Source organism: Paramisgurnus dabryanus, chromosome 8 (assembly GCF_030506205.2).
Source record: "Paramisgurnus dabryanus chromosome 8, PD_genome_1.1, whole genome shotgun sequence".
In the NCBI taxonomy this organism is placed as follows: domain Eukaryota; kingdom Metazoa; phylum Chordata; class Actinopteri; order Cypriniformes; family Cobitidae; genus Paramisgurnus; species Paramisgurnus dabryanus.
Window position 1 is genome coordinate 7101928 of NC_133344.1, and position 27078 is coordinate 7129005.

General features: G+C 39.7%; 1 protein-coding gene and 1 long non-coding RNA gene across 2 annotated transcripts; both read left to right on the top strand.

Moving 5' to 3' along the window:
* Positions 1–738: 738 nt before the first annotated feature.
* LOC135770683 (NACHT, LRR and PYD domains-containing protein 3-like) lies at positions 739–26044 on the top strand. The gene is made up of 12 exons (XM_073815492.1): positions 739–869; positions 1574–1690; positions 2892–3011; positions 4576–4692; positions 5246–7060; positions 7682–7855; positions 8498–8671; positions 11388–11564; positions 12635–12808; positions 23952–24125; positions 24935–25108; positions 25634–26044. The coding sequence occupies exons 1-12, from the start codon at positions 739–741 to the stop codon at positions 25725–25727; spliced, it is 3441 nt and encodes a 1146-aa protein (XP_073671593.1). The 3' UTR covers positions 25728–26044.
* On the top strand, positions 12975–15850 carry LOC135770686 (uncharacterized). The gene is made up of 5 exons (XR_010542748.2): positions 12975–13503; positions 14045–14138; positions 15103–15235; positions 15318–15419; positions 15530–15850. It is a non-coding gene; the product is annotated as an uncharacterized lncRNA (long non-coding RNA).
* Positions 26045–27078: the final 1034 nt, after the last annotated feature.

Consider the following 27078-nt stretch of genomic DNA (forward strand, 5'->3'; position numbering starts at 1 on the left):
TAGCATATGTCATATATTTATTAAAATACATATTTATGTTTATTTTTGTTTAATATTAAACTTTACCTATCAAAAGCAGCGTGTGTTAGTTTTGAGCGGTTATCTGAAAAAAACGAACCTTGGAATGTTGTGGCTGGCCAATCAGAATCAGGCATTTTAGAATACAGTGTAATAATCAATAATAATAATAATAATAATAAATAACAATAATAGTAAATAGTAATAATAATGTTTTAATCAGTTATCAGATTCATCAGGTCCATTCAGAGTCTGTGGAGGTGATCGGATTCATCAGATCAGACTGATGTGATGTGACTGAATGATTCATGGATGATTCACAAACATTCAGAGATGGAGATGATTCTCCAGGAGTCAGGTATTTTTAATTCAAGTGACATTTTTAGATTAATATTATTCAATTTTTAATGCATTATGTAGCCTACCACCATCACGTATAATAGAATGGATGAATTTGCATTAAGAAAACAAAATTTACCAGTATGTGTTTTTTATTTTTGTTATGTGTTGCTAACGTAGTAACGTTATCCTCAGCCTTTCCTAGCCTGACCTGGTTTCAACTAACACCCCCTAAATGTACTAATTTAATGAGAAATAATCCACTACAAACCCATTGATGCACAAACTCATTTGATTCATATGCAGTTCTAATATACAATCGTATTTTCTGATCCACCCCAATTGCCTCACTCTCAGCTAGTACATCTATCCCAGTTGAAGATGGGGGAGTACTCTGGAATCACGCTAATATTACAAGCTCGAAGCCCTCCCCTCAGAAAGCACACCACATATGCTTTATTATTATATCACCCTATTGATTACATGTTAATGCGGATTCATGAAAAGCTAAGGTTATGGACAACACACATGGTTTGTCACAAAAAATCCGCACATCTCTTTTTAATTATTAAAAAAACATTTTTTGTTCTTTTAACACAACTTATGTTTTATTTTTAACACAAAATCGACACATGATGTGTTAAAAGCTTAACACCAAAAGATGTGTAAAAAATGAACACATCCTTTCTATGTAAAATTAATGGGCCATTTAAGGTTTGAATATTGCTCCATCATATTTATTCCCATAAAATAAAATGTTTAAACTAAAGTCTTTCCATTCATATTTGTCTGTGAAGCTGAGTGTAGCAGGACTTCCAATGGAGACTTTCTTTAAAAACTGTTTTTAAAAGGTCTGCAACAAATCAAATATTACTCACAGATAATAGACTCGGTAAGCAGATAATACTCAAGTTACAGGTCATGATAAGCATTTTATGTATTTATATGTGTTAATCATTTATCCTGATTGACTGCTACAGTTGTCTTCTATGTGGGGAAATTTGACAAATTAAATGCTATGAAACAAAAACATATATTTTATTAAATGTGATGTACAATAGAAACACTATTTGATTATGGAGCAGTTTACAGTAGTTTGATTTTTAGATGATTAACATAAAAGTGCCCCACTTTAGCTAAAGTTTTTCCAGCTGTACAACCTTGATGTGGTTCATTTTAGCTGAGTTCCTCCTGTATACATCCCATTTACTTACAGATCAGATCAGAAGAGATCAGACTCACCTGAGATCAGCTGTGTCTCCATGAGGAGTGATGAGTCTATGAATAGACCAATAGTATTTAAGGGTGAAGACAAATCACCTGACAATCAGAGGTAAAATCACTGGTCTCTATACAGTTTCCATGTTAAAAGTTGTCATGCACAGTATTTTTTAATATACATTAATGAGAACAACAGTTCTGTCATAATGACATGAAATGTGTCTTTAAATTTCTTCATAATTCCTATCTAAGGGGCTAATCACACCAAACGCGTTTTAAATGCTTGGAAACGCAAGGCACGACGAACTGCATTTTTTTTAAAAGAGCAGCCCGACGCGGCTTTTTATATTTGTTAGGCAACCACAGAGTCAGCTGTCTTGTCAATCAAATATTGAAGCGTGAGCGCTCTTTTGCTGTTAACTGTCATATTAGCATAAACTTTAAAAAGAGGGCACTTGCTCTGACCTTGTTTGAGGATGAGAGGTGCACAAACACACAGGAGAGAGTGAGCGAGTGGAGTCCGGTTCTTCAAAGCAACTGTAAACTTCCCTCACCACAACGTATGGCCCGCCTCTCCCCTCATTCGATTGGACAATGGAAAGACGCAAATGACGTCGGCTGCTTTTCCGCTCTTAACGCTCCTCAAAAAAAGCGTGCTGCGACGGGCGGCAAAAACCGCAAGGCGTTCGGCGCGCATAAACAGCGCGCATATGCTCACTGCCCTTAGAATATCATTCAAAAAAGGCGCCTGCAACTGCCATAAACGCTTTGGGTGTGATTGGCCCCTAAAGCTATCTAAATGTAAATTTAGTAAGATATGTGCTATAGACACTTTTACAGCTCACATGATCAAATAGCTTGTGCACACATTTCGGCAACAAAAGTGGTGCTATTACCCATTGGTTCTAACGTGTTAGCAACTCAGAAAGTTTATTAAAACGGTTTTCCAGCATCAAAATGACTGGTTGTTGTTACACTAACATACGTATATATGTATCTGGCAACTTTATTTTTGGCCATCTGCTAACATCTTTTATCCACTCCACTATAGTACACGGATCTGGTAGCTGTGTTGAAAAAGTTGATAAAGTCAACTTTTTTTAATAACTTTGTCTGTGTTGCTTCACTGCTGATTCTTCATTGCCTAAATGTGCGCATACGCTGCCACGTTATCATTGTGAACAAACAGTAAAAGAGTCTATTTGATTAAATTTGACTTGCCAAATGAAGGTGAAACTAATAAGCCCAAACACACTTGACAGGTAAGGAAAACCTCAGTTTTCAAACATTTACTGTATAATGTGTTGTTACAGATCAGTCCATCAGAAGAGATCAGACTCACCTGAGATCAGCTGTGTCTCCATGAGGAGTGATGAGTCTATGAATAGACCAATAGTATTTAAGGGTGAAGACAAATCACCTGACAATCAGAGGTAAAATCACTGGTCTTTATACAGTTTCCATGTTAAAAGATGTCATGCACCTAGGTTTTTATCATACATTATTGAAGTAATATAGAAATGTGTCTTTAAATTTCTTCATAATTCCTATGTAAAGCTATTTAAATGGCCATTTTGTAAGATATGTGCTATTTGATTAAAGGTGCAATTTGTAAAATATTTGCAGTAAAATGTCCAAAAACCACTAGGCCAGTGTTATATATTTTGTCCAGCTGATTACTATCAATATCTGTTATGTTTTCAACTACTTGTAAATAGTGAGAAAATTGCCATTCAAAACATTGACACGGGGCAGTGTAGTCTCCTGTCAATGACGTTAATATCCATGTGACCCTTTGTCATCGCCTTTTCTGACGTAAAAACCACATGACAACAGTTGTCGAGTTCGAAAAAATAAAATGGCGGCCAAGGAAGCGACTGGAGCACAAATTTAGTGTAAAAAAACTTATATTTTCACTTTTTACACATATTAATTGCATTTCTAGCGAGAAATTAGTATTGTAGTTTTCAAATATGTGATTAGTTATCATAAAGTCGCTCTCTGTTTATATTTCAAACACGCTGCCTTTGAAGTGCGTCAGAAAGCCTTTCTCTGAGCGGCCTTCAGGCCTCCGAGGCCGAAGTCATGGCCTCATGAGGCAGCGAGGCAACAAGTCCTCACTGCCTTGAGTTTTCAGACGCAGCGAGCCAGTGTCCTGAACAAATGCGGAACTATGCGTTAGCGCCTGTCGGGCTACGCGCTTGCTTATGGACTTATGGATAACTTTTTACCGTCTGCCGCTCATTGTGTCAGCAAAGACAGCTCCCGTAAGCGTACGGGCCAACCAAACAACCCAAGAAGAGTTTGGAACAAAACGAGGGAGGATCAATTTGTTGTTGCATTATCTGGATGGAGAGAGCTTCACGACAACATTTAACTAGACAGAGATTATGATCCTGCTCGTGTTTTACGCGATGGGTGAGTTGTTTAGATTCGTAACCCTTCAAAAAACGTATGCTATTATATTGATCACAACATTAGTGTGTAGATTGTAATCAGCGCGTCTTCCCGCGGATGATATGCACATCAAAAGGTATTGTACAGCAATATAAATGGTCATTTTAAGACACTTCAAAAAATAAGATTTGTACTGTCAATACATTATGTGAAAAATCATTGTTGATTGTAAAATGAAAACTTAATTCTGTGCTGTGTTAACCATCGAATTTGGACTAATAGTGTAACATCTATTACTAACAATTTCGTTTTGAACCTCACATATAAACTTACATAATGAAATAAACGATGTCATCAAACGCAACATTTATAAGACTTGATTACCTTATCCATCAACATGTCTGATTGATGGCCATCAGCGGTTGAGTTAAAGACTACAAATCCCATAATTCCACGCTGCTTCAGAGCATTGAACATCATTGTTATTGATTTGATCTGGCGCCATCTAGCGGCGCATAAATACAAATTGCATCTTTAAATTTTACTTGCCTAATGAAGGTGAAACTAATAAACCCAAACACATCTACTGTGTTGTTCTAGATCAGTCCATCAAAAGAGATCAGACTCACCTGAGATCAGCTGTGTCTCCATGAGGAGTGATGAGTCTATGAATAGACCAATAGTATTTAAGGATGAATATCCATTGCCTGATGAGAGGTACTATTGTTCTGTTAAAATATGCTGATAAATATATTCTCAAAAATGGTCTACTAGTCCAATAATATCATAATGTCTGACTGTGTCTGATTGTCTTCTGTTTAGGTCATTAATTTTGTCTGGATCAGACTCAACAGATCAGATCAGAGTATCTGTGAGTGATCAGACTATAAACGTTCAACAATTCAATGAAAGAGACGCTCATAGTTTCAGGTAACATTAAAGTATTTGTAATTTTTTATACTAATGTTTTTTAAAAAGAAATAAGCGGATATCATTTACAATATATTAATACTCATACTTTATTTTTTTTAATCATAAACTAGATCAATGAAAACCTGGAAGTTTGCTGATCACAACTGTTAAAATTATATGTTAAATAGTTAAATAATATAGTTAAATCTCATTCAGTCGATTATGATTTAAATGTACAATAGTAGTTTAGCCAATTGGTCTGTAAAACTTCATAAACACAGACTGTAAAACATATGGATTTATTTGATTATGAATCTGCAAATGTATTTTTTTTATTTGTGGTATAATCTGTTTATAGTTCTTACTGTCAGCTTGCTGAAGTCCTGAAAACATTCAAATCAAATCTGAGGAAGAAGTTTGAGTTTTTGTATGAGGTAAAATCAAATAAGAGAAACCCAACACTACTGAATGAGATCTACACAGAGCTCTACATTACAGAGAGTGAAAGTGGAGAGATCAGTAATGAACATGAGGTGAGACAGATTGAGACAAAATCCAGAAGAACAACAACAAAAGAGACACCAATCAAATGTAATGACATCTTTAAACCTTTACCTGAACAACACAAACACATCAGAAGTGTGCTGACAAAGGGAGTCGCTGGCATTGGAAAAACAGTCTCTGTACAGAAGTTCATTCTGGACTGGGCTGAAGAGAAAGAGAATCAGGACGTCCACCTCATATTTCCACTTCCTTTCAGACAAATGAATTTGATGAAGGACAAAACACTCAGTCTTTTAGATCTTCTTCATCTTTTTTTCCCAGAGACAAAAGAAATGGAAATCTTCAGTGATAAATATAAAGTGTTGTTCATCTTTGATGGTTTGGATGAGTGTCGTCTGTCTCTGGATTTTCACAGCAGTGTGAGGTTGTGTGATGTACGTAAATCAACCTCAGTGGACGTGATGCTGAGAAACCTCATCAAGGGGAATCTGTTTCCCTCTGCTCTCATCTGGATCACCTCCAGACCAGGAGCAGCTGATCTCATCCCCTCTGAGTGTGTTGATCGAGTAACAGAAGTACGAGGCTTCAGTAATCCACAGAAGGAGGAATACTTCAGGAAGAGAATCAGTGATGAGAGTCTGTCTGATCAAATCATCTCACACCTGAAGTCATCCAGGAGTCTCTACATCATGTGTCAAATCCCAGTCTTCTGCTGGATTTCAGTCACTGTTCTAGAGAGAATGTTGAGGGAAGCAGAGAGAAGAGAGATCCCCAAGACTCTCACTCAAATGTACACACACTTCCTGATCATTCAGACAAACATCAAACATCAGAAGGACTATGAGAAGAAAGATGATGACATGATCTTCAAACTGGGTAAACTGGCTTTTGAGCAGCTTGTAAAAGGCAATGTGATCTTCTATGATGAAGACCTGAGAGAGTGTGGCATTGATGAAGCAGAAGCATCAGTGTACTCAGGATTGTGTACTCAGATCTTCAGAGAGAAGTATGGTTTGTATCAGGGGAAAGTTTACTGCTTTGTTCATCTCAGCATCCAGGAACATCTAGCAGCTCTTTATGCTCACATCTCCATCACAAACAACAACATAAATGTGTTTGATCAAAGTACTGAACCTGGTAAACTTTTTAGTGTTTTGGACACGACAGAACACAAATCAGCAAAACAGGTTTCATTATCTGAGATACATCAGCGATTGGTAGATGAATCTTTACAGAGTAAGAATGGACATCTGGATCTTTTCCTGCGTTTTCTTCTGGGTCTTTCACTGGAGTCCAATCAGATTCTCTTACAGGATCTACTGACACATATAAGAAGATGCTCCTACAAGAAATGGAAAATTGTTAAGCACATTAAAAAGAAAATCAAGAAGAAGAATCTGTCTATAGAGAAATCCATCAATCTGCTTTACTGTCTGAATGAACTGGGTGATGATTCACTGCTGCAGGAGATTCGACGTTTGGTAAAATGTGCATCAGTAGGAAAGACCAAACTCTCCTCTTCACAGTGGGCAGCTTTAGTTTTTGTGTTGTTGACGTCTGAACAGCATTTGGATGAACTTAATCTAAATACATTTATTGGAGGTCAAAATACAGCGGATGAAGTTCTTGTGAGACTGCAGCCTGTGATTAAAGAAACTAAAAAAGTTCAGTAAGTAAAACTATGACGTTTTTAACTATATACATGCAATAAATGTAATTTATTTTTGATTGTTTACTTTATTTTAGAAGAATCTTCAAAATCAGATATTTTATTCAGTAGAGAGAGTTGATATGTATTAAGCGGTATATCTAATGTGTGAATTATAATCAGATAAGTAAAAAGATGTCAGATCACAGTTTGATGGTGTTGATCTAGTTTTGTTTTATCAAAGGATTTGTTGTGCTTGAAAGACTGTGTGAGTTCCTTTAAGTGATGTCGTTGCAAAAACAATGTTATTTTGTGTATTTAGCATAATACAATGTGTTTGCATGGTTTATGGTTAAAAAACACATTGTTTTCCACATACCGTACATTTTTGCAGCTCCAGATATCCTGCCTTCCTCAAATGTATTGATTTTGTACAAAACTCACAGATTTGAAAAGCGCTGTGTTCCTGATTGGCCAGCTAATCTGTACATTCTTACTGGCCTGAATACCTTTGACGTCAGCCGGAAATGTGACGCTCCTTATCACGTTTGAAAGATTTGCTCACATTGCAATGCTGACAGGAGTTAACTAACAGGCTGTATTGTCAACCGGCCCATGAAGTTAACAGTTTTTTTTCTGCAGGTTAAATTGGTGTTCCATTACAGATGAAGGTTGTGTTGCTCTGACTTCGGCTCTGAGATCAAACCCATCCCACCTGACACATCTGAATCTGTCATTTAATAATCTAAGAGATTCAGGAGTAAAGCTGATCTCTGATGTACTGAAGAATCCTGACTGTAAACTAGAGATACTGAAGTAAGATTGTATAAATCTCTCAACACCCTCTGATCACCCTCCGACTATAAATATGAATTACAGAAAAAAGTAAAGACAAATAAATGTCAGATAAATAGAAGATATTAATAAATCAGATTATTTCATGTTATACAACAGGGGCACATTTAAGTTCAAACCGGTGCACAACATTTTGCTATGGAACGACTTGTTTCCTGGAAACGGTGTGCAACGGTGTGCAAGGGGGGTTTGAGATACATTGAGTGTATTTTACAGCATTAAACACGTATTTATAATGATTTCTTCAGGCTCTGGAAAAATTAAAAAAAGAACACAAAGAATGGCCTTCCCAGCTACTGTAGTTGCAACTCTTGCATTATCAGAACAGGGTGTTCAACATATCCATTTCTGTTTAAAAAACGTTGTGCAATGTTTTTCGGGGCTGAACGCATTGTGCAAACTGTCTCTTTAGTGCCGTGTGGTTATTAAATATTAAATGGGTGACTCAGACAAACGTTTGTCTTCCTTACATATTTTGTCTGCTTTTTCATGTAATTGTTAATTTAGGTTATATTTGAGATGTTGAGTAAGTTTGTGAGTTTATATTGATCAGATTTGTGTTGTAAACTGAGAGAGTGAACTATGTGTCTCTGTTTTCTACAGGTTGTGTAGTTGTAATATCACAGCTGAAGGTTGTGTTGCTCTGACTTCAGCTCTGAGATCAAACCCATCACACCTGACACATCTGAGTATGTCTAATAATAATCTAAGAGATTCAGGAGTGAAGAAGATCTCTGATGTACTGAAGAATCCTGACTGCAAACTACAGAAACTGGAGTAAGATTGTGATCTGATGCTAAAAAACGATTTCACATATAAGTTATAGAGATAATAACATCTGTAATCAATTGATAGTATTTTAATTATATCTCCGTAATGTATAAACTAAAGTTGATTTCACTTAACATTTCATACAAATTTTTAGGAGACACTTTGGGCCAGATTTATGACCAGCTTGTGCCAGGGCAAACGCCTCTTTTGCCATTAAAAACTACTGTCAGAATTTAGTACAAACACACAGTAAAAAATTTGCACTGAAAAGGTGTGCGGACAGTTGTTTTTGTGATTGACCTTATTGCATAGGCAGTTGTAGGATTTTCCCTTTAAGACTTAAAATTTATCGGAGGAGAATATTTATATTCCCCCATGGTGAAAATCAAGTTTTACTTGTTATATCTCTTTGCTGTGTTTTTAATAAAGCAATAAACCCCGAGAAGCAGTGGGTTACCAGTGCATTTTATAACAGCTAAGGGGCGTTGTTAGGCACGACGCGAAGCGGAGTGCCTAAACCCCCTTAGCTGTTATAAAATGCACTGGTAACCCAACGCTTCGAGGGGTTTATTGCGTTTATAAAACGGTTACTTCATATGCATAACGTTAGCGGGATTTTATAAAATAAAACCCAAAAAAGTTGTAATTATATTAGTACAAATATTACTCTTCCGCCAAACAAAGTAGTTCCTCAGAATCAAAGTGTGACTGAAACAGAGCGCAGTTCCCAACCAACACAGACACAGCAAAGACACAATGAAAATATGATTTAAGACTGTGGTGTTTATTTTATAAATCACCATTCATCTAATTTATACATTAACATTTATATCGTGCAACTGTTGAAGTGATGATCAAATATGCTTGGAAGCATGCTGAACTCTTTCCTCGTCAGCGTTTTTTTTAATGCCTTCCAAAAATTATCTTCTTTATATAAACATAAAATATCAAATGAACAGACCATCCGCTTTGAAACAAAAACAAACAAAAAAACATTTCATCCTACCTTCATTTGATCTCTTATCACCTCTCAAATTTTTTTATTAAAAGCGGAGATAATTCCATTTTTGTGAAGAACTTTAGTAAGAGATCAGATTCAGACGGAGCCATGAACAGTATTACACGGTGTTTTCAGTGAATGCGTCAGTGTTTAAGTTGGGTAAGATCGCCACCCAGTGGATAATAGCGGACGTATGAACTTGAGTTTTAAACTCCTCAGACAACGTTTTCTCTTTATCGACGAGATGACTCAACAATATTTATTGACATTCATCTGGATATCGCCATTAATTGTGCAATTTTAGACAAATTAAAAATATGATTTAAGACTGTGGTGTTTATTTTCATAAATCAATACGCAGTAACAGTGGCGCAGTGATACTTATGTAATGTGGTCTGAACCGTGAGGTTACCGGTGTATTTTATCACGGCTTAGAACGCGTTTCAACCAATCAGAATGAAGAACCAGAACTGCCCGTTTTATAATATGCTTTTTATTAGGACAAACCATGTGCAAATTTATCATTAAACACCATCACAACCATGCAACCAATTACATCACAATTGAACGAGAGGATCAGGCAGGGGATTACGCAGTCTGAGCCATAGTAATGTGTGCTCCATTGACTCGGCAATAGAACGATTGCAGCACTGCTGCTTCAACTTTACTTCTGCGACGCAAGCACACGCTACTAGTTCACCCCAAAATGATAATTTTATCATAAATCACTTACCCATGAGTCGTTCTAAGCCACCAAGTGCTCCGATTGTCTTCAGATACATATTTTTAGATCTTTTTGATTACAACCGGGAGGCTTGTGACTGTCCTATTGCCTTCAGTTAGTTTCACAAATCTTTTCCCCAGAAAAGAATGAAAGACATCGCCAAAAAGATCCAAGTTGACGTAGTTGACAATGTTTTATTGTTTTTTTTCACTTTTTTATTGAAGCCATGATGCAAACATTGCAAACAATACTTAAACAACCCATATAAATGTGCAAATTACTTGCCAGGCTGTTCTGTGTCTGTACACTGGCAACTACGTCAGCAGCATGTGCTGTAGTCTGGTCGTGAACGCGCACTGAGCAACCAAAGATGAACAAATTGTTGAAAATCTTTTTTTTGCGTACAAAAGTGTTCTCATCGCTTTAAAGTACAGTGAGTGCATGCAAGTGGGGCAGTGCGGGGGTACGATGGCATTTGGGCACTGTTCATCTGGTTAGATATAATGTGAGTGTGTCCTAAATGTTGACCAAGTGGGAGTGGGTAAGGTAGCAAGTGAAGCTGGTGTGACTGAGTGGAGGTGGGGGCTAATTTGCATATCAATATATAATAAATGAAGCAAGTTTTAGAGTTAAATTCATTGCATTTTATGGCAAGATTTTCACAGGAAAACATTTAAATATATCATTTTATGATCAAAGATGAGTTTTAAAGGAATAAAGTTTCCGCCACAGGTGGACTTTAAAAATTATTTAGATAAAACATAATTGAACATGTTGATGAATGTGTCTGATAAGATTAATCAAATTTTAACAGTGTATAAGAAAAGTAAAGCACACTATTAGTATGAACATAAATCGATTAAGTTTATTTACTATTAAAACTTACTGATGTGTTTCAGTAAAATACAAACACACAAAATAAAATAGACACAACATTCACATAAACCCTGTAGATTTGATCTATGTGTGAACAAACTGTGTGTCTCTGTTCTCTACAGTTTGAGTTGGTGTAATATCACAGCTGAAGGTTGTGTTGCTTTGACTTCAGCTCTGAGATCAAACCCATCACACCTGACAGATCTGAATCTGTCTTATAATACTAATCTAAGTGATTCAGGAGTGAAGAGTATCTCTGATGGACTGAAGAATCCTGACTGTAAACTGAAAATACTACAGTAAGAATGAATAAAACATTCATATGCTAATGACTAATTACAATAACAAAAAATATAAACAACCCCCAAAATACTGAATCTTAACTTTAAGCTTCTAGTTATTAACATTAGTTGATGTATTATTATAGTGGTTAAACATGAACTCACAATGAACTACCCATTTTATAATGCATTACCTGAAGTTATCAGATACTACCTAAGAATGTATTAGTAAATGACAAAATTATTAATAAATGCTATATAGTGTCAGTTCATGTTAAATAATTGCTTTAATTAATGTTTTAATTGTGACTGGAGATCAGACAGACACAGTTGATGTTATATCAGATGTTATTATACTTAAGTAGGGCTGTCACGATTACTCATGAAAACACAAAATTTTGAGGAAAAAGCTATAAATAATTGCAATTTTGTAAATTAAATTTGTTAGAGATCAAATTCAAAATGATTATCAAAACATACACAGAGTTTAAAATTACTTAAATTAGTTTTTGCTTCAGTTTTTTATAAATTGGGTATAAATTGGCCATCTAGTGGATAATAGAGTAATAACAGATTACCGTAAAAACTCTTCAGGAAAGCGTCATTGGCAGGGGAAAGCGTTAATATGTCATGAACATACACAGATAGATCAACAATCAGTTTAACCTCCTAAGACCCAAGCTTCGGTTTGGCTTGCATTTTTGATTTCTTCCAGCTATTTGGGGATAGAAAGAATCAATAAATATAATAACCAAATTAATTTTTTAACACAAAGCATTGTCCTTGTTTGTGGACACACCAGGTCTTAGGAGTTTAAAATTATGTAAAAAAATCGCATTAGTGCCTTCTCATGGTATACGCACAGTGCATACAGCCGCACAGCTGCAGATGCCACTGGTTGCAGCAGTCACGCAAATGACACCACGTCCTGTTAAAGACTTTAAAGAACATGAATATAAAACAACAACAAAAGCCCATATAATTAATTTATTTTAAAAGTCTAGTTTAAGTTGACCCAAAGTAAGTTCATGACCAAATAATCAATACTGACAGCCATAGACTTAAGTGTTTGTTATTTTTCTTTACAGGTTGAGTGGTTGTAATATCACAGATAAAGGGTGTGTTGCTCTGTCTTCAGCTCTGAGATCAAACCCATCACACCTGAGAGATCTGAATCTGTCTGATAATAAACTAAGAGATTCAGGAATAAAGCTGATCTCTGATGTACTGAAGAATACTGACTGTAAACTGGAGATACTGAAGTAAGAATTAATAAAACATTCTCTTTGATTCTGTTTCCACTAATGACTAATGAAAAATACAAAAAATAACGAAATTACCCCAAAAATAATCAGAAATAGATAACACTTAATGTTAAAGAGCACCTATTATGGGATACACGTTTTTAAACATCCTTTTGTTTGTAAGTGTGCATTAGTACATGCTAACGATATTCAAAAAGTACATACCTCAAAGAAAACGATGACGCGAGTTATCGTCTCTAACGTTCGAGGACTACAAAAAACACTCGGATTGTAGGCAACAGTTTACTTCCTGGGATTAGTGACGTAGATAAGACCAACATTATCATAGTTCAGCCCTCTCTGCTTTGCTTGGGTACGCCCTCAAAGACGAGGGTGGGGTGGGGAGCGCCGAGTCAGAAGAGAGCTAAAATGGCGGAGGTTGGGAGTCCCTGCTTTGACTCTGTTTGCAAACTCTTGTTTCATTGTTTAAGCGATTAAATCTCTCGAGTAGACGCTGTCTCTTTAGATGCGAGGGCAAAATAGCACTTTATGGACTTACACAGAGGACATCATGTTTAATACGGTTCCGGAAAAATCCAGTCAGAAGTTGTTCACGGAGTTTTCACAATAACTGCTTCTCATGAACCGAAGCTGGATTTGCGCAACGTCTCCTCTTGAAAGTTGGATTACTGTGCACTTCTGGATCACAGACTGTAAGTATTCATGTTTATTATTTGCCTTTTACTGTACATTACGTAACCGGTAACCGGAGATTAACATAATGTGCGTGTAGAGCTAAGCTTGCAAGCTAATTGTTTTGTGTTGTAATACTGTATTTCATAAACAACGTACCATATTTACACACGTGTATGTTGAATTATGCAGGCTTTCGTTTTTTTTATCGATGTTGGTTTAGACATGTTTACAAACTTGCTAAGTTGCTAAGATAAATACAAATACAAATGCCAGCTAAACTGTTACCGGTAAAATTTGTTCTCATGATCAAACTCAAGAAACTCTAAGTACAGATGATTTGTTTAAAGTTATATGTATTTTACTGTTGTATTTACTTGAAGCTTTCTTAGATTTTGAAACGAAGTAAACATGTAATGTGTGTTGCTAATGTTGGGCCATGTAATATGTAATACATTTACGTTTTAATGAATAGTCTAACGATTTATAGTCGTTGTACTCTATTGTTATAATATTTCTTTTTGACTGAATACATGTTTGTTTTATTTGTCTATATCCTAGATTCGCAGCTGTACACATCCTTCTACACTGTATGCAAACATGCAACATCATTACACACAGTACAAGGAGTCAGACTGGCATATGAGGAGCAAAGGTGTTTAACACATATTATGTACCGTAAAACTTCAAATAATAGCCTAGTCCCAAATAGACGCCTGTCTCTTTTAGACGCCTGGTGTGACGACAGGTTTGGGTAAATAAACGCCTGTCTCAAATAAAGGCCTGGTCTGTTTTTTAGTTTCGGGTTGTATTTAATCTTCTAAAACCCATCAGATCGTCTGTTTAAGCCAGTTCTATGGTGCAGATTGCACACGCTAAAGTTTTGATTACCGGTAGATGTCACGTGACAGACGCAGTCGTTCCGTTACTCATCACTATGACAACACAACAAGGTTCGTCATCAGGATTGAAGTGATGATGACTGTAGCGAAGTGGCAATCGGGAGAGTCAGGACTTTTCCCGGTGGGCCGGTAGTGTTTTGAGGCTGCTGATAATAGCCAGGCTTTCAGTCTTTTGTCATGCATGCACTCCTGCCACACATTGTATTTCTCACGCGGAAACACTATTTATCATATTTAAAATGCTACAGCGCCCAAAATGTATCTGGCCGCACTGCTCTCTTTATCAAGCCCGTCTCCCCTGGAGTTCTAGTCGAGCGAGGCAATCCAAAAAAAAAAGAAAGAGGCTACACAATAGCCAATCAGAAAATAGCACTTTTGTATCTGGGTAAGATTTCACGCAACAATCAATAAAAAGCATATCCTCGTTTGCTTCATTTATGCTGCAAATAATTTAAGAACTAATTTGTTAAACACATTCAAATTATATATAAAACGTAATATGTGGTAACCTCCTGCTGTCATGCTGGAACAATTAAATTAAAACCTTTTCTCTTATAAACGCCTGTCTCTTTTAGACGCCTGGTGTGAAGATAGGTTTGGGAAAATAAAAGCCCGGGCTATTATTTGAAGTTTTACGGTATTTACCTAGTGAAACCACTACCAGTCTTAAATGTATAACTGATGATGACAAAGTTTTTTTTCTCTGCATAATAATAGGAACCCAGGCAGTAGCATCGTTTCACAATGTTTCCATCACCATCATCAGTGGATGCCTTTGCCGTCCGTAGCCTGAGATTTCAGATTTGCAGCAAAAAAAAATGATTTTCTCATTTATTGGAATGCTGTGCAGGTATTTAAGTATTTTAGTAACTGTGTTAAATAAAGTAGTATTTACTTTTACAATAAATTAATTGCTTGTTTATATTTTACAGGTATTTGTACCTTGCAGCCATCCATTACAATGTCACCAAGCCGTAACAAAAGCAGGAGAGGGAAAGTACAAGGCTATGTTCCCAAAACACAAATGACATACCGTAAGCAGTAATGTTTTATTTCAAATACATTCATAATTAAAAACTTAATGTATGAAGCAGGGAAATAAATTATCAAAACAAAAGATTTATTGACTGCAATATTTCTACAGTTATGTGGAGGATGTGATCAGGCTTGTGTTTGATGAGGTATTTGAAGACAAGCTGAAGGAAGCCCTGATTCCAATGGACCTGGCATCACAGTTTGAGAGACCTTCAAAGGAGGACGTGATTGCATTCCATCTTCAGTGCAGGGGTCGTCGAAAGCCAAAATTGTGACCGATCTGATCAGGAAGCTCCAAGCGTATCTGGAGAACAACACACGACAGGATGATAACCTTATAGTGTCGTCTTAGATAGCACCAGCTGACAAAGCTTTGATATGCCATTTATCTGAATAGATAGCTGTAAGAAATGAATTGAACACTTTTTGAAACAAGAGCACAATATGGTTACTAAAGTATGTTTATTTGTATATTGTTTAACATTTAAATATATATTTGTAATAAATAAATAAAACTTTTGACTGACTATTATATTTTTTTTAAAGTTGCATCTTTTGTTCTTCTGGGTACTTTGTTACTATAATGATACTTTAGTGTTATTGGTTTAAAAATGTAATAAAACTTACTCTAGGTCTTTTATAATAAAGTTTACTATAGTAAAATAATGTTAATAAGTGAAATAGTTTTATAATCATTTCAAATAAAACCTTCTATGTGCTACATTTGGTGTTTCCATATAGTTTGCAAAGTAATGTAGTACGTTATAATTACCTTTTGGATGTCTTTGCAACACATTTTCGTCTTCGTTTAGCATTCTGGCAGAGCTAAGGACACCTAAAAAAGTTAAATCCAATCGCGTTCATTGACGGAGATCGTTTACATCGTAACGGCCGTCTGAACTCTCTGGATCGAGCTTGAAGTGGTAAGGCAGTACAGACACCATCGTTTATAGAGAAATATAGCGCTTGTTTACATGCCTGTGACTCTCAGTCAGAACCGGAAAATCCACGCGTAGTCAGGGGCGTAACCTTTCAAACACACGCCGAACCCAGTTGACCAATAACTGTTGAGTAGTCATCTGACCAATCCGAATACACTAGACATTTTGGGAGGCGGAGACAGGAACTAAACCGAGCGTTTTCCAGACATGCAGAAATCGGTGAGGTATGTAAGCAATTTATAAGACTCACAGTGCATTAGTTCAAGTTTTAATAACATGTATGTACTATGGGATATTACAATAACGTGCTAACGTGCTAATTTATTAGCATAATTGGTGCTCTTTAAGATTCTATCTGTTAACATTAGTTATTGTATTATTACAGTTAAACATAATATTCAACATATTTTTAATGTTAATACAAATATACAATTGTTCATTGCCCGTTCATTGCGCATAACGCTTAGGTTACTCACGTAACCCCGGTTCCCTGAAATAACGGGAACGAAGCATTGCGTCAGTTTGCTGACGCTATGGGGGAAACTCCTGTTTACTCCGTGATTGAAGCCTATTGGTTAACGTCTGTAGAAAATACAGACCAATGACGTTTGAGCCCGCGCGGGGGCGTGGCACACGTCCCTATATAAGCCGGTGAAATACGTCAAGAGCTCATTATTATTCGACTGAAGCGCGCAGCCGAATAACACTCGCTGCGTAGACGTTTGTAGCACGGCCAGCGACGCAATGCTTCGTTCCCGTTATTTCAGGGAACCGGGGTTACGTGAGTAACCTAAGCGTTCCCTTTCAATACGGTTCACTTCGCATTGCGTCAGTTTGCTGACGCTATGGGGGAACGTAATCCCATCCCGCCGTGCATACACAACGGACTGAGGTGCCCTTACCGGAGAGACACTGCATGTGGCCCTAACCCAGCATATACATAGCTCTAGCGAGCGCAAGTGTAAGCACCATATATGAGACAGTAATACGCATACAGTGAAGTTTCTAAACGCACCATGATGCATATACAATAGAGCACGAGACGGCGGGTTCCCTGAGCGCGCCGCGAGCTGTGCATGAATTATTAATAGGTAGCCATGACGGTGAGCTAGCAACGCACCGTGAAGGCATACAGAAACGCAGTCGCGTGAATCATTAAGCCGATAAGACCTGTGCTTGTAAGGCAGGGACATCCAGGCTATAAAATCTGACAAACGTAGACGGCGAGGACCAGCCGGCCGCGTTACAAATGTCAACGATAGAAATCCCCGTAGACCAAGCCCAAGATGAAGCCATACCCCTCGTGGAGTGAGCTTTTAAACCAACTGGACAATGTTCATTCAGGGAGGCGTAAGCCAAAGCAATGGCTTCGACGATCCATTTAGATAGCCTCTGTTTAGTGAGCGGCATACCTAAGGAATGTTGTGCGAAGCTTACGAACAGCTGATCTGACTTGCGGTATGAGGCAGAACGGTCCGTGTATATTCTTAACGCTCTGACGGGGCAGAGCGTGTTCGGGGTTTGTTCGCCGTCCGCCGTCGGAAGGGCGAGAAGTGAAACCACCTGAACTCTAAATGGCGTGGTCAAAACTTTAGGAATGTATCCCGCTCTCGGTCTAAGGATCACTTTGCTATCGTTAGGACCGAATTCCAGACACGACGGGTCAATTGAAAACGCGTGTAAATCGCCCACTCGTTTAACCGATGCCAACGCCAGGAGGAGAGCGGTTTTAAACGAGAGAGCGCGCAGGTCAGCCTGTTCGAGGGGCTCAAAAGGGGGACCGCGCAGCGCTTTCAGGACCGTGGACAGATCCCAAGACGGGACCGTGTTAGGTCGCGGTGGGTTTAGTCTGCGAGCGCCTCTGAGGAATTTAATGATGAGATCATGTTTTCCCACGGTGCGACCGGCGATAAGGGCGTGATTCGCCGTTATCGCCGCCACATACACTTTAAGCGTCGAGGGCGCGCGACCGCTGTCCAGCATTTCCTGCAGAAAGGAGAGAATATGCTCCACTTCACAGGTGTTTGGGTTTAAGTCTTTCGTCGTGCACCAGTCAGAAAAAATAGACCACTTTTGAGCGTAAAGGCGCCTGGTAGATGGGGCCCTAGCTTCAGTTAGAGTATTTAACACTCGTCCTGAAAGGCGTGATGGTTGCCGTTCAGAGACCAAACGTGTAGATTCCATAGCTCCGGCTGTGGATGCCATATCGTCCCTCTCGCCTGAGATAGGAGGTCTTTCCTCAGCGGTACTGGCCATGGTGCTGATGTTTTCAGCTGCCATAGGTCGGGGAGCCATGGTTGATTGTGCCAAAACGGAGCGACCAGAATTATCGCGCATTTCGTCTCTCTTATCCTCTGAAGGACCTGTGGTAACAGAGCCACCGGAGGAAAAGCATACAGAAGACACGCCGGCCATGCTTGCGACAGGGCATCGTGATGTCTCGAGAAGAAGATCGGGCAATGCGCGTTCTCGTCTGATGCAAACAGATCGATCTCCGCCCGGCCGAAGACGGTCCATATTCTCTCGACCGTCTGAGGATGCAGTCTCCATTCTCCCGGCGGCGGACCGTTGCGCGAGAGAATGTCTGCACCCGTATTGGCTACACCCGGTACGTGAGTCGCTTTTAACGAATGTACGTTCGCGTGAGCCCATAATAAAAGCCGTTTCGCCAGCCTGGATAGGGAGCGAGATCTCAGCCCTCCTTGGTGGTTTATGAACGAAACCACCGTCATACTGTCCGACCGCACTAGAACGTGTTGATGTTGGAGTTTCGGTCGAAAGTGTCGTAGCGCCAAGATAACCGCCCACATCTCGAGGTGGTTGATATGTAGCTGAGACAACTGGTTGTTCCACGCACCGAAGGCGAGCTCGCCGTCGCAGTGAGCGCCCCAACCCGTCGCAGACGCATCCGTAGTCACCACTTTCCTCCTGCTCACGGAGCCGAGCTCCGTGCCCGAGAGGAAAAGGTGAGGGGATGTCCATATCGAAAGCGCTTTCACGCAGCTGTACGTGATTTTGATTAATAAGCGGCCCGACAACCAAGCACGGGGCGGAACTTTCGCTTTCAACCAAAACTGAAGCGGCCTCATGAAAAGCATTCCCAACGGTATTAGTGGGGATGCTGCTGCCATCAGACCCAGCATTTTTTGGAATCGTTTGAGAGGGAGATGTGAACCCGCTTTGAACGATGCCGCCTCGCGTCTGACCGTGAGCGCGCGTTCCTGTGTAAGCCATGCCCGCATCTTTAATGAGTCGAGCGTCGTGCCTAAGAACGCGATTCGCTGCGTGGGGGTGAGCAAACTCTTCTGGAGGTTGATTTTGAACCCCAAATTCTCCAAATGCTGGAGTACAACGGTCTTGTGCGCAGTAATTTCCCTCTCTGACTGTGCTAGAATAAGCCAATCGTCGAGGTAATTCAATATGCGGATGCCGCTCTGTCTGAGAGGGGCGAGAGCCGCATCCGCACATTTGGTAAATGTGCGTGGTGCCAGAGATAATCCGAAGGGCAGAACTTTGTACTGGTATGCTGTCCCGTCGAGCGCGAATCTTAGGAACGGCCTGTGACGTGGCGCTATCAGAATGTGAAAGTAAGCGTCTTTCAGATCCACTGATATGAACCAATCGCCCGGTCGAATTAACGCCATGATTCGTCTGGCTGTAAGCATTTTGAACGGCCGTTTGGCAAGAGCGCGATTCAAAACGCGTAGATCCAATATCGGTCTGAGGCCGCCGTCTTTCTTTGGAATGAGAAAATAACGACTGTAAAAGCCTGATTCGCTTTGATCCGCCGGGACCGTCTCTATCGCGTCTTTTAGTAATAAAGAACGCACCTCTTCCCTGAGGATCTGCATACGATCGTCTGGGACAGTGGTGTAGAGAACGCCGCGAAACCGGGGTGGTCTCCGGGCGAATTGAAGTGAATAACCGTGTTGGATTACGTTTAGAATCCAGCCCGGCATACCGGGGGTGGATTGCCAAACGTGAAATTTGACGGCGAGCATCGATATGCTTATGGACGTTAAGCCGTGTGTGTGTGTTTGTGTGTACAGAGGAGGAAATTTGCTCTTTTTGTGAAAAGGTAAAAATTTGTGTTTCGCTGTTACAGCGAGGGTGTGTCCAGCGCCCGAGGGGACTGAAACACGCAGAACTTTGGAGGGCGGGCCGGCCGAAGCGGGACCAGAGCCTCTTTTCCTCCTCAGACTCTCTTCAGGGAGGCGGCGCCGGCGTCGGGTCCAGCGTAATCCGAGGACGGGGACCGCGGCGTCGAGGCGGGCCAGCCGGTCGTGCAGGACGCTGGCGCTTGACCTCCGGTTCAGCTCTCTGCTGGGGCTGAGCTGGTGCTGGCTTAGGGCGTTGAGCTGGCGGCGGTTTTGGGCGGCCGGTCTCAGACGCTGAGGCAGATCGTTTTGGCAGAAAATGCCGCATAGCCTGCGACGATTTCTGTGCCTCAGTGAAGCGCTGGGTGAACCCCTACACAGCGGAGCCGAAGAGCCCCGACGGTGACACGGGCGAGTCAAGAAGGGCAACCCGATCCGTGTCCTTTATCTCCGTCAAGTTCAGCCACAGATGTCTCTCCAGAACAACCAGGCTGGCCATGGCTCTTCCTACAGCCTGAGTGGCGACTTTAGTGGCGCGAAGGGCCAGATCAGTCGCGCTGCGCAGGTTCTGAAAGGTCGACGGGTCCGGACCTGTCTCGTCCATGTCACGGAGGAGTTTTGCCTGGTATACCTGCAGCACCGCCATCGTATGGAGAGCGGATGCAGCGTGGCCGTCGGCGGCGTAAGATTTCGACGCCAGGGTCGATGTCAGGCGACAGGGCTTTGACGGATGGTTCAACTTTGCCCTCCATCCGCCGGCTGAAGACGGGCAGAGATGGGCGGCGACAGTTTCCTCGAGCGGCGGCATCTTGGAGTAGCTGTGTTCGTCGGCGCCGTCCACTACGGAGAGGACGTGGGAGACGGCGCTCTGAGCTCGGGTGGAGTGGGGAGCACGCCAAGATTTGGTGAGCTCCTGGTGAACCTCAGGGAAAAACGGCGCCTGCCGTTGGCGGGACGATTGACGGCGCCCGGGCTGCAGAAACCACTCGTCCAACCGGCTGAGTTGAGGCTCTGACGGCGGCGACCACTTGATGTTGAGCTCCGCCGTAGCTTGCGTCAAGATGCGGATGAGCTCAGAGTCGTGAGGACGCGACTCGGTAGGTTCATCAGCGGCGGCTGCGTGGGCGTCGTCATCCGAAGCCGCCCAATCCTCTAACTCCTCAGAGGATGACATCACTTCCAAGTTGTCACCGGACCCAAAGGAAACCATGCCGCTAGCACTCGGCAGGGGGCGTAGGTCCTCATGGGCGAAGGTGACAGGGTGACGGCGGGGAGACAGAGCACGCGGGGGATGAGCCGGCGTGGACTCGGTCTCAGGGCGTCTTCCAGCTTCACGGCTCCGCTGCTGTTTAGGTGGGAGAGCACGGGAAGCCTTCCGTTTAAAGATCTCGAGGCGGGAGCGCAGCACCGCGATAGGAAGGAGCTCGCAGTGGGCGCAGCCCGCCTCGGCGAGTACGGCCTCGGCGTGGGCAGGACCCAGACAGATGACGCACTCCTTGTGGAAATCCTCCACAGGCAAAGGGGCTCGGCAGGAGCCGCAATGCCGAAGCGACATTATCTCAACGCGCTTCTGCTCTTTTAGATAACTCTCTTTTAGGCTCACCGGAAAGCGGCAGGGGAACACGCTGGTGTGTTGTAGTCCGCTGCAGTGCTTGGATCGACGGCGAGTAAGGGCTTCTTCTTCGGAGCAGCGAGAAGGTTCGCGCTGAAGGAGAAAAGTAATGAGCTCTTGACGTATTTCACCGGCTTATATAGGGACGTGTGCCACGCCCCCGCGCGGGCTCAAACGTCATTGGTCTGTATTTTCTACAGACGTTAACCAATAGGTTTCAATCACGGAGTAAACAGGAGTTTCCCCCATAGCGTCAGCAAACTGACGCAATGCGAAGTGAACCGTATTGAAAGGGAACTGAAGTTATCAGCTGAAGGAAGTCGTTTGAGTTTTGTTACAATGTAACTATGGCTAAAATGTAGCTATGTTTGCGGGATTGTGAAAGCACCTCGGGTGTGCACCTGTCCAGAAAGCAAAGTAATCTGTGCATGTGTTTTGGCCAACAGCATTGATCATTAGTTTCCACTAGCAGGATTACCATTACAACTAATAAATTTTGCATTCCAAAGCACATATGCGAATGAAGCAGAACACACAGTGTAAGCGCAGAGCATAGTTCAGATGGCGAGAGGTCAGTAATGCGACAGTCATTCATCTGCTTTTGTAAAAACCTTTTGATGTGCATAGCACAGTAACATGAATGTCTGAACGGAACAAGCAATAGATCCACTAAGCAATATGATAAGGGCTGTGTCCCAAACAACTTAAAATAGAAGCTACTAACTTAATATCATGATGCACTCTAGTGTAAAGATAGTGCTTTACTTCCTGTTTACTGTAAAATAATCACATCCTAATGATAAAAGTGTGCTTGGGCACAGTGTGCAGTGTGAGTGCAAGCCTGCGAGGGGACAATTGCATTTCACGGCACTCATGCCTAATGTGAGTGCACCATTAAAGAGACTGAATCTATGAACTGCTTTGAGTGAACCATTTCAGGATTTTTGAAAATGAAGTGATGTATAAATGTATATTTTGAGAAAATGACAGTGTTTCTTGATCATGTATTTAACCCTGTTGTAGAGGATTCAAACTATATTAGAAAACTTTAAAATACCATATGATGTGCACTTTATGTATTTTATCAAAGACTAACAGTGATCATGACTGTAAAGATCTTCATGTCTGCTTCGGTTCAGAGTCTTGACTGCAGGGTGAAGAAGATTTCATTCATCATATCTGTGTCAGGATCCCGAATTTTATTAAGTGTATTTAGTCTTGTTTCTGGTGCCGGGATCCTGACACCCCCGTATACGTGTTCTGTGTTTGTGTGGAGAGTCATGTGGTCTGTTTATGTTTTGTGTACCGCATGCTCTCCTGTCTTTAGTCTTGACCCTGCCCCCTCGTTTCCTTGTAAATTATTCATGATTGGTTTATTCCCTTCACCTGTTTGTCATTGTTCCCTCGTTTAGTTTTCCCTATTTAATGCCATTGTGTCTTATGTCTTGTGCCGGTTCATTGTATATCGTGTGATACTGTCGCGTGTGTCTTGTTTGCCCTAGTAATGATTATTTTCTAGTTATGTCATTGTTTGCACCCTCGAGGGTATTTATGTTTTAATAAACATCTTTCAGTTACGAGCTGTCTGCGATTGGGTTTTATCCACCACCACACCTGACAATCTGTGTGTCTGAACCCTAATATTCAAGTGTGTGTGTGTGTGTGTGTGTGTGTGTGTGTGTGTGTGTGTGTGTGTGTGTATGTGTGTGTAAATGTCTATCATCTCTATCCATAGCTTATTGATTTATGAGGTTGTGACTATTCACACTGTTTGTATTGTCAGGTGAAACATAATGGGCTCTTTGTGAATATTTGGATGCTGTGTTGTTTTAATCATTATTGGTCATTCCAAATAAATGATGTGTTATTCTTCTTTTACAGGTTAAGTGGTTGCAATATCACAGATGAAGGTTGTGTTGCTCTGACTTCAGCTCTGAGATCAAACCCATCACATCTGACACATCTGAATCTGTCTCATAATAATCTAAGAGATTCAGGAGTGAAGCTGATCTCTGATGTACAGAAGAATCCTGACTGTAAACTGGAGATCCTGAAGTAAGATTGTCTCTGTCAATGTTTCAGTAAAGTATTGTCTGTACAGTATTTAACTAATTCCCCGCCAGTCTTTTTTTTAAAGTTCCCCGGCAGCATTTTTTTTTTTTTTTTTGATTTTCACAAAAGTTTTACAAAATGCCTTCCAGGAAAAGTTTCTTCTATAAATATATAATATTAATATAAATGTGTAGTAACTGCGCTTTGGCTTTGTAGGGCAGAATACATACAATTTATAAAATGAAAGAACAGACCCTCTGCTTTCAAACAAACAAACAAAATGGAAAAAAGTTTCATCCTATAGTATCTTCATTTGTTCTCTTCTTATAACCTCTTAAATATGGGTAGGTTCCTTCAAAAATACAAAATTTTGAGCAAAAATCTTTTGTTAGAGATCAGATTTAGAATGAAGATCAAAACATACACAGAGTTTAAAATGTTGTAGAAATAGCTGCTTCAGTTTTTCATAATTTGCAGTTAGAGCGCCACCTCTTAATTTAAGCGGATTTACAGATTACCCTAAAAACTCATCAGGGGAGCGTCATTAGCAGGGAAATGTTTTCTCTTAATTGACGAGATAACTTGTCAATGGCAGGGAAAGAGCTTTTAAACCATTTTTATATTGTGCTAGTTTAATGTCTTTTAATTACTCCATAACATAATCCCCTTTGTTTATACATAATACAACAACAAAAGCCCATATAAGTAATTTATTTTACAAGTCTAGTTTAAAATGATCCAAATTAAGTTGATGAACAAAATAATCAATACTGACAGCCATAGACTTAAGTGTTTGTTATATTTCTTTACAGGTTGAGGTATTGTAATGTCACATCTGAAGGTTGTGCTGCTTTGACTTCAGCTCTGATATCAAACCCATCACATCTGAGAGATCTGAATCTGTCTGATAATAATCTAAGAGATTCAGGAGTGATGCTGATCTCTGATGTACTGAAGAATACTGACTGTAAACTGGAGATACTGAAGTAATAATTAATAAAACATTCTCTTTGATTCTGTCTTAGATTCCCAGGAAACATATATAAAAATAGCTGAATAAAAGCATCTTCCAAATGGAAAAATTATGAAAAGAAGGGGATCTTATTATCATAATACTGCCCCTTAATCTGCACTATCCAACCACGACACTGCCACTTAGTGCAGAGATCGCTCATTTGCATTTAACAGAACACACCCAAAAGGGCACATTTTTTATAATAATTTATCTATATGGTATTTTGAGCTAAAACTTTAAATGCATACTCTGGAGACACCAAAGATTTATTTGACATCTTAAAAAGTCTTGTGAAATGTCTCCTTTAACTTACACTGCTACTTGCCAAATAAATAAACAAACATTAAATCATACAATTATTTGATTCCATGAAATATAAAGAATAAAATAAATATGAGAATAGGTGGTATTAGAGATGAATAAAACAAACATTTGAGTTTTTCAGTAAATCTGATCTGTGTGTCTAAACTAAAGTATGTGTGGTTTTTCTCTACAGCTTGAGTCATAATAATATCACAGATAAAGGTCATGCTGTTCTGGATTCAGCTCTGAGATCAAACCCATCGGAACTGTCACTGACTAAAGACTAATCCTCATTAAAATGCATTAAAAATACTATAATATAAAATATAATTATCATTTCTATTAGAAGAATACATTTTATAATTTTGCTACATTTATAGTTAAACTTTTCTATTGATTGGATATACAGTATTATGTATGTATGTTTGTTTGTATGTATGTATGTATGTATGTATTTATTATACACTATAATATTACGTCATGAATAATGTATTGTGACCTCACCTGTGAAAACCCAGCAAAAGTCGCATAATGTAGTTTTAAGTTTTAGAGCATCAAAGTAGTCACAATTAAAAAAATATGTAATTTGTGTTTTTTTGCTTTAAATGATATGTATTTAATTAAGTTTTCAAGATGCAGTACTCAAACTTTTATTTATAACCTGACAAAATACTCAAATTAATTGTTGTATTGACACAACTTTATTATTTGCATCGCCTATTTACACTGTCACCCAATGACTACAGTCCCTATGTCAGTGTATTAATGAAATTAACAGTTGGATGCGTCAAAACTTACTCCAGTCAAACAAACACAAAACTGAAGTCATTGTATTTGGAAAAAAAAGGTTAACACATACCTGGACTCTAGGGGTCAGAAATATTGGTGTAATTTTAGAGTCTGACCTCAATTTCTGTATATGTGAAAGCAATAAGCAAATCAGCTTTCTATCATCTCAGAAATATTGCCAGAATTAGATGTTTTTTCTCAAGACAGGACTTAGAGAAACTTGTTCTTACTTTATGCACACACATAGCTGCATTTTCTCAGAAATATGCTATTTACAGTAGGTGAAAATAGCCAATTTGTTGATGTTTTGCACCTTACTTCTGAACACATTCTTGTTTATGGTTTAAAGAATTCTGAATAAAGCATCAAACCTGCCACAGGAGGAAAACTGCATTAAATAATAATAATAATAAAAAGATTTAAATCTGGTCTGGTTTCAGGTTTTTTGCAACACACACACACGTCTCTTTGGTCTGTGTCCAAAAACTCTGATAAATGTAGTTTTTTTGTTTTGTTCTTGTGAATAAATCTAATAGCTGATGTTTACATCTGCAGTCAACCTTCTATCACTTTGTGATGAGAATCAGTATCAGTATTAATAGAAATGTATTGTGAAGTTTATAGCACAGGAGGATGAGACATTAAAGGGATTAAGAGAAAGAAGAAAATGTGCCTGTAAATGTGCAGCGGCAGCAGATTGTGCTGACAGTGCATTTGTTTATTAAACTGATCAGTAGAGGGCGCCGCACCAGTTTCAACAGCGGTAAACTCCCAACCAGCCAACATCAAGATGACAGAGTGACATAAAATTTAGCAAATAAAATAAAATAATTTTTAATAAAGAGACGG